This window comes from Xiphias gladius, chromosome 15 (assembly GCF_016859285.1).
Source record: "Xiphias gladius isolate SHS-SW01 ecotype Sanya breed wild chromosome 15, ASM1685928v1, whole genome shotgun sequence".
Classification (NCBI taxonomy): Eukaryota; Metazoa; Chordata; class Actinopteri; order Istiophoriformes; family Xiphiidae; genus Xiphias; species Xiphias gladius.
Genome location: NC_053414.1, coordinates 29965005 through 29979891, shown reverse-complemented (window position 1 = coordinate 29979891; position 14887 = coordinate 29965005). Strand labels below are relative to the sequence as shown.

The following is a 14887-nucleotide window of genomic DNA, read 5'->3' as shown; positions in this document are numbered from 1 at the left end:
GTTACAAAGAAGAATTTAAAAACAAAATCATTCAAAACTTCTGAAAAACTTAATGTTTTTGCACTTTTGGTCACTGACTGTACTTTGGCTCTCTCTGTACCATGCTCTGGCTCCCCTCCTAGGAATCCAATAACATAAAGTCAACTGGAATGACAGAAGTATATTAGCTACATTTGTTGTGTTATCCAGCAAAGAGAGAGAGAGAGACAGAAGAGGGTTCTCATACTTCTGGGAGAAATGATAATTTGATTATTGCGAGCACTTGTCTGGCACTGGTGTTTGACTTGGCAGGACTGAGTCTCCCAGTTAATAGAAGCACTTACAAATCCTGATGCTTCAGACAGACCCTCCAACAAAAATACACAAAGCAGAAAAGATGGTGTAAATCTGACATTTTTTTGTACTCTTTTAGGAAATGTAGGGGTTTTTAGTGTTGTAAAGACCTCTAGACATCAAGCACAGCAAATCTAGCAATGTTGTGTTTCTTGGCTTGAGCTTGCTTCATATAATTTATGAAGGTTGTTAGTTAGAGAGCTCAAAAGGCTAGGAAAAAGCAAACTGAATTTGTGTGATTTGGCATTTAGAATCAGTTTTAAATTACTATACCTTGGCTGGATACTCCAGTACACTAATTTCCTCTTCAAAGAGACAGATTAGCAAATATTAGTAAAATAATTCCAGTTAAAACTTTATCAGCACTGAGAAATTAAACAGACAACTTGTAATAGGGGTAAACTAGAGGTAACTTGTCAAGATTTATGTGTTTACTGCGCTCAAAAGAAGTGATTTTACCCATAGTTCAAAGCATGATGTTTAGTAAAGATCCTCTGAAACACCCAGCACTGGAGTGCTGCTCGCCCTTTGAAGCAGTGCCAGGGGAATCAACACCATATTTACTGTACCCTGCTTCTACACTTTTAGACCGAGACAGAATGACAACAGTCACAGGGTTTATGAAGGTTCCTCTATGACACAGTTCAAGCAAGTGGATGACCATCAGTGGGCTGGATCAGAAATAATATTCTAAAATTAGGCAGCCATGTTTGTCATGTGCTGTGATTTTCTTCCTAATTAAAGGATAATTTATTACAACTTTGGTCACATTATCTGTAATATTAACAAAATATTAATTGAATATTAATTGTACCAAGTGCTGAGATCTGGGAACACTGTGACATTCATTAAAAGAAATCTGTTTTAAACAAACCAGAGATTAGCCAAACTTCTTTGGAAAAGAAGACGAGGCAAATGGTAGAATTATTACCTAAACTGTCGTCGTAAACGGCCATCACAACTTACAGGCAAAGTCCCCAGTTCAGCTTTGACTTCCTGATAATTACATTTTATGGTCGCACTCACTATTGCTGTTACCTTCAAATAAAGATAATTAGATTAGAGCTGCAACAATTAGGCAATTAGTCAATTAGTCAATTGTCAGACAATTAATCAACAACTATTTTGATAACGGAATATTCATTTCAGTCATTTTTCAAACAAAATAACCAAACATTGTCTGGCTCCAGCTTCTGAAATGTGACAATTTGCTGTTTTTCTTTGTCATATATGATAGTAAATTGAATATATTAAGGTTTTAGATTGTTAGTCAGACAAAATAAGCAAAGTGAAGACATTACTGTGGCCTTTTTTTTCACTGTTTTAACATTGCATAATCGAATAATTGAGAAAATCAGTTAATTGTTAATGAGGAAAAAAATCCTTAGTTTACATAATGTGTGTAAACTGTTGGCTAGTTTACAAACTGTTATGGTTGTCTGACCACTGGGGTTTCTTGTACTGTTGGATATCATTGTGGCTATGTTACCAAATCTCAGGAATTACTTTGGTGAATCCCATGTTATTGTAATTGATAGAAACAATTGCCAAAGATATCAAAAATGAAACCCAAGTTGGAATAATCTGAAATTATGTTTTGAAGCATTATTAACTGATTTGTTTGACTTCTTGGGGGCAGCGGAACAAGCTGCAAATAAGACATTGACATGTTATCACCTTATAATGTTGATATGGTTTACGTTAGCAACTATTTGCCTATTTACACATCCAACACACACATGGCAATATTAGCATTCATATGGGGTGGTGTCTTTGGCTATCCAGCAAATGTAAGTCCAATATTTACTCTCCTCTTAGCTCTGGTTTGATCTCCACCAACTCCGTAGGGGAAATAAGTAGTGTTCCAGGGATTTATCCTGCTGCAGCAGGAACACATTACACAAAGTGATTTGACCCATTGTTAATATGAAAATATGTAGTAGCGCAGCTTTAAGTGTTGTACCAGTTTTCTATAACTATGAATGATAGCAAACGGATTGATATGCATGTGATGAGGGTGTCAGTCTTCTCCCACTAATAAATAATTAGCCTTCAGCCTTCCTCCATGCTTGAGCACAGGAATAAAACAGGGGGGTTTAATATAAGAACCTTAGGATGGAGATTATTAACTCTAAGGTCCTGGCATGCTGATTGGCAGGGAAGGGGTGGCACATGCTGAATTCTGCCAATGACCTAAGGGAAAGGGCTTTTGTGACTTACCGGGCGTTTTGCCTGGCTCTTTGTTACGGCCATGTGTCACCCTGAGAGCCTGCTGCTCTTTCCAAAAGCCCCAGGTTCAAAGCTGCCCAGCCCAATAAGGGATTGGGATTTGGTCAGTGCCAGGGAATAAAGAACATCCTAAACATCTAGCACAAAGACCCTCTGGCACCACCTCTGTCTTCTACAACCCCTCCCTCACTCTCTCTCTCAGTTGTTTTATATCTCGCTCTCTCACTCACTTGGCTGTTCAGTCTTCGTTTCTTAATCCCCGGGTCAGTCACTGAGCTATACGCTGCCTCTTTCTCCCTCAAACACCCTGTGTTGTCTCCCTGACAGTCTGATTTATCTGTTCATCGCAATATCTCCCAAGATATCCATCTCTACCTTCTTCCTTCTCAGCTAAACTTAGCTGACCACTTCCCTTTACATCTATTGTACATCCACTCCTCATGTCCTCTTGTCTCCTCTTTTCTCCTCTCCTCTCCTCTCCTCTTCTCCCTTTTCAAATCTCATAAGATCTCTCTTTCCATTTTCTCTTCCCTGTTCCAGCTCTCTCTTCACCTTTGCTGACATCAGATGAAACCCTCCATGGAGAATATGGATAAAGATAAGCCCTGTGAGGTAGAATGTGTGCGTGAGAGAGAGTAAATCCCCCACCTCCACCCCCCTCCTCCAACACTGGCTCAAACCCCTAGCACGTTCCATCTGCTCAGGCTAGCAAAGCCACTAAGCCAGCCTCTCCCTCTGTCCATATCCCCATGCACAGCATTAGCTAACCTGCTTTGCAGCTATTCCCTAATCAAAAACATTTACAGCATGAGCCAAAGCCTATGTTGGCCAAAATAGACATGTTGCCATTCTCCCTCCCATCACCTCCCTCACTTTCCCAACAGGTGCTTAATTATTCTAATCAAAAAAAGCTCAGAGGAGGACCTGAGAATAAAATGCAAGCCAAATGGGTTTTCGATTTTTAAAAAGTCCAATGAAAGAGCTGACCCATAACTGTCACGCTCCCCGTGCATTGAATTAATTAATGGTTCAGCCCAACAGGTGCTACATTCGGTTTGAAATTCAATCAAAATGAAGAATCAGGTGATGAATCCCCCTCTTCAAAACCTCCAGGCTCACAGTGTCAGCAGCTGCATCTTCCATGGCTCCATTACAATGTCAGAGAGAAATGAGCACACACACACACATACACTGTTTAATGCTGCTGTCAAAGTGCAAAATTCTGGCCTTGGCCAATGGGAAAGAGCATCTGTGAGTGGTGGATTTGAAAGGGACCAATAGGACAAAGGGACTGTGTCAGCTTAAAACGCAGGTGCACCACGATTAGCGGGCAGCAGCTGGTGAGGTCACAAACGGACACGGATACACACACACACTGAGTGCACAAACACTCACACACAAGCTTTTTCAAATTCATGGTAAATGTTCTACAGTCCTTTCACTCCTCTTTCTGTCCTCCAAGCTAACAGTAAGCATTAGGAGCACATACAGTGCCGCGGTGCCTCTGTCTCACTAGTCTTTGATGAATAAAGAAGCGAAAAGAAGAATACATGGCACACAAGCCAATATGGGTTTGAAATGACTACTCTTTGAGAAGTGAGAGAGGCAGAGGAAGAGGGAGAGGATATAAAAAGGAACATAAACCCTCGGAGAAGCTTTTTGAAAATAGCTGATAAAAGACTATTTTTTAGAGGAATCAATTTACCGTTTGTGTGAGTTTGTGTTCACACATTCTGCGTTTGAGTTAGAGTCAGAGTGACTGAGAGAGAGAGAGAGCAAGATGATTTGCGGCTCTCTGGAAGCCTCCACCGACTTTTTTCAACATAAATCCAGCATGGTCACAGGCAGCCATCCCCCCTTCCTGGCTTTACCTCTCCTCTCTGTTCTCTCTCCATCCGCTGTTATCCCCCCGAGACATGTCATCATCCTCTCCGCAGCCCCAGTCCTACTGTATGTCCCGGAGGTCTTGCAGCAAAGTCTGTCCCAACATAATCCAATTTTGGATGAGATGATGGGCAGCACTGAAATGACTGGTTCTGGAAGACAAACACACACTTTCGTTTGGTGATGTCATTAAGATCCATCAATAATTCAGAATAAGGGGGGCGCTGACAGCTCGGCATCACAATCGGTTTGTGTTTGCGCAGTTAGCATGCCAGTATCTCATTCTATGGCCAAAGGAGAGGCCGTCCCTAGTCCTACAAGAGCAAAACTTGAGGCTCCAGCCCCATTAAGTTTTCTCTGCTTCATTACAGGCCTCCCTTTAGCATATGGTTCTCTGTCTGACGAAATGCCATAAAATCAGGAAATGGGCTACATGGCAGATTGAGCTGTTCAATTACAACTTAAGAGCCATACGTTGTCAGGCCCCGTTCATTTCCACAGCCTGCCCCCTAAGTTCTAGCGAGGGTTTTCATGAAGGCTGAGAGTCCATCAGGGAGAATTGATGGCAGAAGAAACTAGTATATGGAATCTGAGCTGGCATGCTAGTCATCTTCAGCTAGCCTCAGGGACTCACAGTTAACTGCTACACACTTCTGAGCAGTGAGGTGTTTAATCGTTGATTTGCACTCTCTGGGAGCTGCCTTACGCACCAGAGGCATTGTCCTCTCTCCATTTTATTCTTCTCTGAAAAATCAATTAGCAAAATTACAGGGCCTAAGTTCCATTAAACATTAACAACATAGCGTCACGCTCTGGGTTAGCAGCTAACATTAATTGATGGCTGGAATCACTCTGAGGGATACTGTCTAAGTTTTACAGTGTACAAGGGCTTATCAGACAGCCTTTCGGTGATGATGCAGAAAATCAAACACGTCACTCTCAGGGCATTAAACATTGAGGAGATCGCTGTCATCTCCACTTCAGTTCAACACTCAGAGCTTGATACTTGATGTCAGCCACTGTCTTTGTAGATGACTAAGGCTTACTTTTAGGTTAACTTCATAGAGGTGGTTTTAGTTAAGCTGTGGAACTGGATCTTGGATCCTGGAATGACTTTTTCAGTGACAGTGTTTGTCCATCTGTCTGTAGGGCTGGGTATAGCAGCTAATAATACTTTTTTGGTACCTAACAAAATGTGTCTGTAGCACCAAGTATCGGAAACTGCCACAAAGTTGTGAAGTGTTTTTCCACACTTCCAATTTCAAATTTTTCTTGTAATAATATTCTCAATAATCCTCAACATACCTACATACACAGGAGTCTCCCAGATTATGTAGCAATAATATAGATATATGTTATAACTTAAAACTTTTAACTTTCCTTTTATTTTAATCATTGTTTTAAATTTGAAATCATGTATTTTTAAATCAGTTTGTATTGGCAGGTGGCTATAAATACTACAAAACACATAAACTTTGGTCACTGTTGCTATAAGGAAGCAGGTCAGAGGCATTAATCAGAGCTGCAGAATATTCAGAATGCTTTGTTATTGCTTTGGGAGCTCAGTATTGTGCTATAGTTGCTGATTTAATCCAAAAGTGACCCAGAATCCAAAAATCAACTAATTTAAGATGAAGATTGTGTTATCAGGTTTCTGAAAACTATAATCTTTAGTTTCTGCTTGGCACTAGTGCCGTATGTAACTCATCGTTTGGATGTTTTTCTGAAATGCACCTTGGTAGTCATAGTTAACTAACTCTTTATTCACTCTTTATTTTCTTTTTTATGTCAAGCTTGTACCCAGAATCTGAAGGTGAAGTGATTTAAGTGGCAGATTGCATTATAGCTTCGTACAAAGCGTAACCTTCAGCTTTTACTCATTACTAGCATTGCTCACAACAAATTTTAAAGAGTACCACTCCCTGAAAATCTTGTTTTTGCTGACCTCCAGTGGTTGGAGGTCAGCATCTGTAACCATTGGACATGGTTACAGATGCAAACTTCTGACTACACCCAGCAGAGATGAGATGGGCTTGAGAACTTTCAACCAGAGAAGGAAGCAAAGCACAGCGTTTCAGCTTCGTATTAAGTTACTCTTTAAGCTCAGTGATTAGATGTTTCTTAATGAAATACATCTTGGAAAGTGTAGTTCACTATTAAGTTTATGAGTACGTTTTTATTTGCACAAACTTGGAGCTTTGACTTTTTACTCAAAGAACTAGATATATTTTATTTTGTCTTCTTTTATTTTTAACAATCCAAGGCATGGAAGTAACCTCAACTGGCAGTTACCTATCGTTGTCTATGCAGAAAATGAGCGGGACTTTTCTTTCTGAAACCCTGTACATCCAAATGTATTCCTTTGACTTCACAACTCCATAGAGAAACCTGATGTGGAATGATGGGTCAGATTTGTAGCCTTGTTTATTTATTCTTTATAAAGATAGCTCCTGATTTACCTTTTTTTTTTTTACCTTTTTTTTTTTTTTAATTATTTTTAAAGACATTTTTATTGAGGCAGTTCTTGTATGACTGCTTTTTTTTAGACAACATTTAACATTTGAGAAGTTTGGCTTCTCTTGCTAAATGAAAGGAACTATAATATGAACACTAGTATAAAAAAAAAAAGATACCCAGTCCCAATCTGTCTTTAATCTTCTTAGCGTACAGATAAGATACATAATCCCTTATTTATTTAAGTAGTCCCCACATTAAATGTGTGTATTAATGTTTGCTGAGCATATAACCTCATTTATGCATGAATTAAATTCATTATTCCCTTTATAACACACTAATCTCACCATCTGTTTTTAATTAGCAACACAATCCAGTTAAAACCATACTGAGAAAAAAGTAAAAATGTCAAACCATTCCTATTTCAGCCTGCAAAATGTCTGCTGTCATGAATCTATCTTCCTTTGGCTTGTGTCCCTCTCAGCTGTGGAAGGGCATCATAAGAGGCTTGGCTGCTCCATATTCAGTGCTGTAGTGTGCAGTTAGCAGCAAGCGGCCTGTCCCACAGCCCTGGTAATTGAAACTAAGAGGTTTATCTGGAGTCAGGCTCTCCGGCTGTGGTCAGATAGAGGGGCACATAGCTGACCAGGACTGGAGAGACTCTCCAGAGACAGTCAGCGGCTGGTCGCTGTCTTTCATCCTTCATCCTCCCCCCAGACCCTGCACTCCTCCAACTCTTAATTTGACTGAGGGGGGTCTCTCAGTATCTTCATAACCTCCATGGTGGGAGGAGAAGAGGTCATCGTTACTTTCTATTCTGTCTCTGGTTTCCTCTGTCTCTCAGGCCTACAGATACACATGTGCATACAGAGTAACAGGGGTCTCTCTCAGGATGCCAGGCTAATTTTACCCCTACCACCATTATTATTAAGCAGTTATTTTGAGCAGCCGTGTCGAGGCTTAGGATGAGACTGTAAGCAACCTGAGGGCAGCTTATCAGAAGTGGAGACAATTCTGTGTGCATTTGTGTGCATGGGATTACTACTCTTGCTATTAAAGACATGTACGACATTAATGGCCCTCTGTAGAGTGATACTGTGCTATGGCTTACAAGGAATACAACCAACACACACCCATACACTTACACACACACACACACACACACACACACACACACACACACAGAGTCAATAATGAGATGAGAAAAAAAGATTATAATTCATTAAGTAAAATCGTGTGTGTGTGTGTGTGTCTGTGTGTGTGTGTGTGTTTGTGTGTGTGGTCCATATGTAGTATCTATGTCAAGATAATCATTCGTAAGATTCAGTGATGTTGTTTTAAAAGTCTGCTGTATGTCCCTCCCCTAATAGAATCTGTTGATTTTCACTGTCATTTAGCTAATAGGTTTGTAAAGTTTGACATTAACAAATCAAATTTCTTAAAGTATTTTACTCCGATAATAATATATTTGTCACATCTTTGTCTCCACCTGTCGTGCAGTGACCGCAGATTCTTTCCTTTGTTGGTAGCCAGGACTTGTTGTCTTGTCCTTTCTCTATGGTTAGACTGTGGTCACTGAGTCTGTATTTGGTCAGGATCTATCTCTGCTTTGTATCTCTGACAGTAAAGAGGTACTCTGCCAGTTTACATTCATGCTTTAGGTCCAGATGGCCAGTAAGTTTGTTTTGACTTTTAGTTTGATTCGTCCATTGCCCCAGATATGTATCTTTTGTTAATTTAATAATTTGGTGAGCAGTGTTGGTCTGAGGTTGAACAGCATTGGGTGTTACTTGATCAGTAAGTCTCAAGACCAGCAGGGGTTCAGTTTTTGGGTTTGTAGTGCCTAAAATCTCAGTTTGTCTTTGAGGAAAACTTTGAGATGTAACCAAAACTTAAGCATTCTTTTTTTAATGTTAATAATGAGTGGGTAACAGCCTAAATCTGCCCTGCATGCGTTAGTTGGTGTTTTTCTTTGGATGTTTAATATGGATCTACAAATCTCTGCATGCAGGGCCTCTATGGGAGGCTTGTCCCATCTAGTGTAGTCCTGATGACTGAGTGGACCCCAAACTTCACTACCATAAAGGACGATTGGTTGGATCACACTGTCAAATATTTTTAGTCCAAATTCCAATTGGTATGTCTATTTTGTAACATTTTTGTTTCAAAGTTACCTCAGACATTGATTTTGAGACCACATGTCAATTCAAGTTAGGAAACATAATCATAATATTAGGTGTGATCTAGATGGTTGTTTCCTAACTTGAATTGACATATGATTTCTTGAGATCTGGGCTTCTTTCTGAAGATCATGATTTTAGATTTGTTAAAGTTGACTGTCAGGGCCCAGTTCTGACAGTACTGCTCAGGAGGTCCACGTGTTGCTGTAGTCCTTGTTGTGTGGATAACACCAAAATTAGATCATCAGCACAGAGTAGGAATTTAAATTCCTTATTGTTAAAGGTTAAGACAGTGGTTCCAGATTGCTCCAGCAGCACTGCTAGGTCATGAAAGTAGATGTTAAATAGAGTTGGAGATAAACTGTTGCCCTGAAAGACACCTCTCCCTTGTGTGAAGAGATCTGTAGTTTTGTTGTCAATTTTTACTCCACATTTATTACTGACATACATGACTTAATTATGTCATAAAGGTTATCCACAACACCAATTTTATAATATAATCTCTCGTGCCAAATAGAATCAAAAGCCTTTTTAAATCAACAAAACATGCAAAAATGTTACCCTTTTTTTTTGGGGTGTACATGATGATTAATTAGAGTGTGTAGAGTGCAAACGTGGTCAGTAGTGTGGTGATATAGTAAAAAGCCATTCCCCTTTACTCAAGGCGTTATGTTCCATAAGAAAAGCCAGCATCCGGGCATTGATAATGCTCCAGATCTCAAGAGAGCAACCTGATTGAGGAACAAGGCTGAACAACTGAGGCAGCGCCTGTCTCAGCTCAGGGCTGCTGTGTTTCAGCATCTCTGTCCTGAAGCTGAGGTTTTTGTTTTTTATGCTGTTTTCTAATTCTTCCATTGTAATCAAGGGGGTTGTGGTCATTTTTGATTGTTGGTTCAAGGATTGTCAATTTTTCTTGAATTTGTTTCTGTTCATGATTTAGACTGTTGATGAAATTTGCTTATATAGTTTTCCTAAATGATCTTTCAAGATGTTACCTTTTCGTAGGGCAGGGTTGTCTTTTTTGTTGTTTAACTTGTTCCATCTCTCCAAGAACTGATTTTGATCAGTGGACTCTTCACTCTCTCTTAGTTTCTGATCATAATGATGTTTTTTTCTTATGAGTGTTGTTTATATTCTCTCAGTTTTTCAAGATCATTTTGTCTCAGGTCTTTGTTTTCTGGCTGATGGTGTTTTAGGTTGGACTGCTGTCCTAATTATTTGTATGACATTTTTGTAGTAATTGTAGTACCACTCTTCCGTTTTCTGTCTGTTTAGATGTAGAGCTGTTCTTATTAAGACATGCTTTCCTGGCTGCTTTATGATTTATGCTATATATAGCCATGTTTAATTGGTTGGGTTGCACATATGTACAGATCATTATCACATGTGGCAATATTTTTGTTTAACTAAAGCCAGATATGTGTTGTTGCTTTTTAAATTATTTTACATCTTTCCTCTTATTTTTCCTCTTTATACCACATAATAACCCCACCTGAAATTCTACAATCACCTATGTGTTTCTGTGTGAGGAATGGTAGTAATATCTCTCTATAGCCCCCCCCCCCCTTTCTGGTCAAGGCAGACGGCCGCCCACCATGAGCTGGGTTCTGTTCAAGGTATCTACCTGTGAAAAGAAAGTTTTTCATAGCCGTTGTTGCCAAGTGCTTGTCCAAGGGGGTATGTTGGGTCTCTGTAAATATAACTATAAACAGTACTGTTTAGACCCGCTCTATATGAAAAGTGCCCTGAGATAACCTCTGTTATGATTTGGTGCTATATAAATAAAATTGACTTGACTTGTCTGACACCATACAGCATTTTCTTCTTTTTTACAACTAGATTATTCAGCTCCGTGCAGACATGGGAGCAACAGACTACTTTCTTTAATTTTTTTATCTTGAAGCACACTTTCTGACACAGCAGCATTGAGTCTTAGAAGTACTTTACATTACATACAACTTGTGAAACTGAAGTTAAATTGCTCTCTCTTTTTTATCATTATCTTGTTGTCGGAGTAGCAGCAGATTCAGCCCTTCTTAGAACGGTATACTCAATTGGGATTCAGCTGACTGTAAACTTCATCAACACAGGCCTTGGGCAAATTGCTAATCAAAGCAAAACAGAGTAAGACCAATATTAACGGCTGTCCTCTCTCCATTTCAATCCCACTTCCTTTTCTCTCCCTCCCTTTCCAGGCAGTGAGATTGTTCCTCCCGACTGCCTGCGCCCACGCTCCTTCACCACAGTGCGCTCCTCCTCTCTGCGGCGTGAAGCGGATGACTCCCGTCTTTCTGTCAGCCTATGTGACCTCAACCTGCAGCAGGAGGATGGAGGCAATGCTCACAATCACTCCCATCGCCACACCCTCCACCTGGCCTCAGCCTCCTCCTCCTCCACCTGCCCCATCCCCCAGAACTCCCTTAACTCCCAGCAGTCCTCACTCCTGCCATCTGCCCTGGAGAGTGACCTCCACTTCCACCAGCTGCGAGGCGCCCACATTAAGACGCTAGATGAGCAGACAGTGGCACGATCTGAGCATGCCCGTGAGGAGCGCACGCTGGTCTTCACCAACCGACCCCTGCGCACTGGAGAGACTGTCTTCATCAAGGTCACCAAATCCAGCCCAGCGCGCTCAGGCTCCTTGTCCTACGGTGTGACATCCTGTGACCCAGCAGTGCTGCGCCCCAGCGACTTACCCTACAATCCAGAGGCTCTGGTGGACAGGAAGGAGTTTTGGGCGGTGTGTCGGGTGCCCACACCTCTCCAAAGCAGTGATATTCTGGGCTTCTTGGTCAACCACGAAGGGGAGGTCATCCTCAGCCACAATGGCACCAATGTGGGCATGCAGGTGTGTGTGGACAACTCCCGCCCACTCTGGATGTTCTTCGGTCTTCATGGGGCTGTGACTCAGCTGAGGATTCTGGGTAAGTAAGCGCCACATGAAGTCACATTAGATGACAGGGGGTAGACAAAATAATGTGAAAACCCTTTGTAAGAGGATTTAAAGGGGTACTCAAGCAATTTATTATTGCACTTCCATACAACTGAGGGTTACATCCATCCATTAGCTATACCGCATATTGGCTGGAGCCTATCCCAGCTGACACTGGGCCGCCACAGGGCCGACATATAGAGACAAATAACCAGTCACGCTCACATTCACACCTACGGGGAGTTCAGAATCACCAAATAATCTGCATATCTTTAGACTCTGGGATGAAGCCGGAGTACACGGAGGAAACTCAACCCCCATTACTATGGGTTGATATATCATATATAAATAATGATGTGTACAGTGTATCGTTATGTACATTTTTGAATCTATTTATATCGGAAATACATATCAATATGAATAACAATTGATATAAGTAACAATATATTTATTGTTAATATTTATTGTAAATACTTAAATTCCCAAATCCAGTATAGGTTAGGGCTCCTTTTTAGACTTCAAGATTTATAGCTTCCAAGCCCACCTCCTAGATAATACTGATGATATCATCAGGAGTTATTTTCTCTGACTGCGAAAGAGAGTAGACATGTCACAGTAGACATTTTACAACTGTTTTCAGGGGTGAAGTGGCATTCTTTCTCACAAGTAAGCCAATCTTCATTTGTAAAATTGGAGGAGTGGCCCTTTAAACTTTGAAGAAACTTATTTGCATAGGGACTGTGTTCGGAACAACAACCAAAACATGCAGTCTGCTCATTTATTTCACAGCAGAGTGCTCACAAAAAAACAAGGTCATCTAGCAAAACCAAAAAGTTGAAGATAACTCAACTTTTGTTAACATCCAGGAAATGCGGTGGCCAATCAAATACATGCAAGTACACATTCCTGGTTGTAAGAAAACACTGTAATTTACCAGTTTACTTAGAGTTATCAAGACAGAAGGTACTGGTTGTCACCATTATACTGTAGCTTTCCATATTTGTAAAATCCTGTCTCATAGGAATATATACCACTGTGCATTTTTTTGGTGTCTGATAAGCTTCATAGGTCTGTCGCTCAAACTGGACTTTCTCGATAGTATTTCAGCTTCTCTTCTCACTGGTACCTGTAACAGGACGCCCACGTAAACACAACCCCTTGCATCTTTTTAATACAGTACTATTTTTGGTCTGAATGCAGCTTTACATTACAAGCAGTTCTACACATTCAGGTCATATCACATTGAACAGCACTGCTGCCATACATCACTTAAATATGTAACTTGGATAACACTTTACTTTAACCTCCCCTATAAAACATTTAGAATCAGTATATTCAAATTGAGTATAATGTAGTTGTGAGCAGATTTTAGTATCTATTAATACAGTATTTATGTCATGAACTCTTCCTGTGTGCATCCATTAAGTGGAGGCTGCAGTATAAACAGATATTATGCAGCTGAAAGACTAAATAATGTAAGAGATGTAGGTTATAATTGTAGACAAATACTGCACTTTAATAAACACTTAAAATGTCCATAAATCTACTTAAAACTACATTATAGTGTGTTAGATGTAAATATAAAACTTATAAATGTTAAATGGGGGGGTGTTGAAGTAAAAGAGTAAATGTTACCAACTTAGCAGCACAGGATGCTCAATAGAACAGGGGGAACAGTCTCAAAAAACCATGACAACCAATGCAATGTCTGACACAGATTACCACTGGAAATTGGAAATGTTTAAAATTTAGAACACATCCACAGGAATATCATGGGCATAACAAGCACCTTAATATGAGCATATTACTTTGCAATTATGGTAGTTCTGTAGTTCACTAAAACTCTCTAGAACTCCTACTTCATGACCACTACGTGATCTACATCCTGTAAATGGAGTAATGACCGCCACTTGTTCTTTGACCACATGCTTTTTATTGTGAATAATCCGACTTGAAAGTGTAATACATGGTGGAAATATCCATCCTTTCACCTCAGGGATGTGTCTAGGGTCAGGAACTTAGAAATCATGATATTGATCTTCATTTGGCTGGGTACGACACTGGTGAGAGCTCCGAGCTTGATGCTTAATTCACCTACCACCCTGGGGTTGAAATCTATTTGTGCTAAGTGTTCGATGCTCTGACAGTATGCCAATTTAGGCAAACCAATTCTCCCCCTTTGGAAATTAAAGCCACAGTCATGACCGGTGCCAAAGGGTCAAGTGAGAAAGAGAGCACTTTGTTACTTTTTATGTCACAACAGATGCCAAAAAGCAGGAAGTATCCATGCACATTCATAGTATTAGCAAGGAAAGTAGATGCTCTGTGATGACCCTAGAAGATGAAAAACAGGAAGTGAGAAAGCAGAAGTGCAAAGAGGCTGCGGGAAGGAGAGCTGTGACCTGCAACCAGCAGGGATGACATGATGTGTCTGCGGGGGGGACACTTTGCCTGACAGCGGTGTGCTGGGACACCTGAGGTTTGTTTACCTTTTTCTAAATGCTGATAATGACAGGGTGTGTGGCACTTTTCTGGCCCTGCCAAGCATATTGCCTTCCCACAAGGTACAGGCAGGTGTGGGGGGCTGCAATCAAGAGTATGAATAGTCAAAGACAGCTCTGCAAGTGGCTATCTTAAAGAATTACATTTTTAATGGCATTTGCTCCCACATCTGTGAAAGAAAGTTGGCAAAATCCTATTTAAAAGGAACTGCCACACAAATGTACACGTGCATACAAGACGTTCTTAAAGCCATCATTTTAAAAAACAAGTTATTATTCTATATTCACCCAGTTATAGCAAAGGCTTGACAGTAAGAGGCAACATATTTGTCAGCTGTATAATGCAGATTGGCATATGCAGCAGTAAAAGTTTT

The 14887-nt window shown here is 40.4% G+C and overlaps 1 protein-coding gene across 1 annotated transcript in view; it reads left to right on the top strand.

Annotated features, from left to right (window-relative positions):
- Positions 1-14887, top strand: part of neurl1aa (neuralized E3 ubiquitin protein ligase 1Aa) — a 42089-nt gene that overhangs the window by 16839 nt on the left and 10363 nt on the right. Inside the window, exon 4 of the mRNA XM_040146764.1 lies at positions 11276-12004. Coding sequence (XP_040002698.1) covers positions 11276-12004 — 729 coding nt within the window. The remainder of the gene's footprint in view (positions 1-11275; positions 12005-14887) is intronic.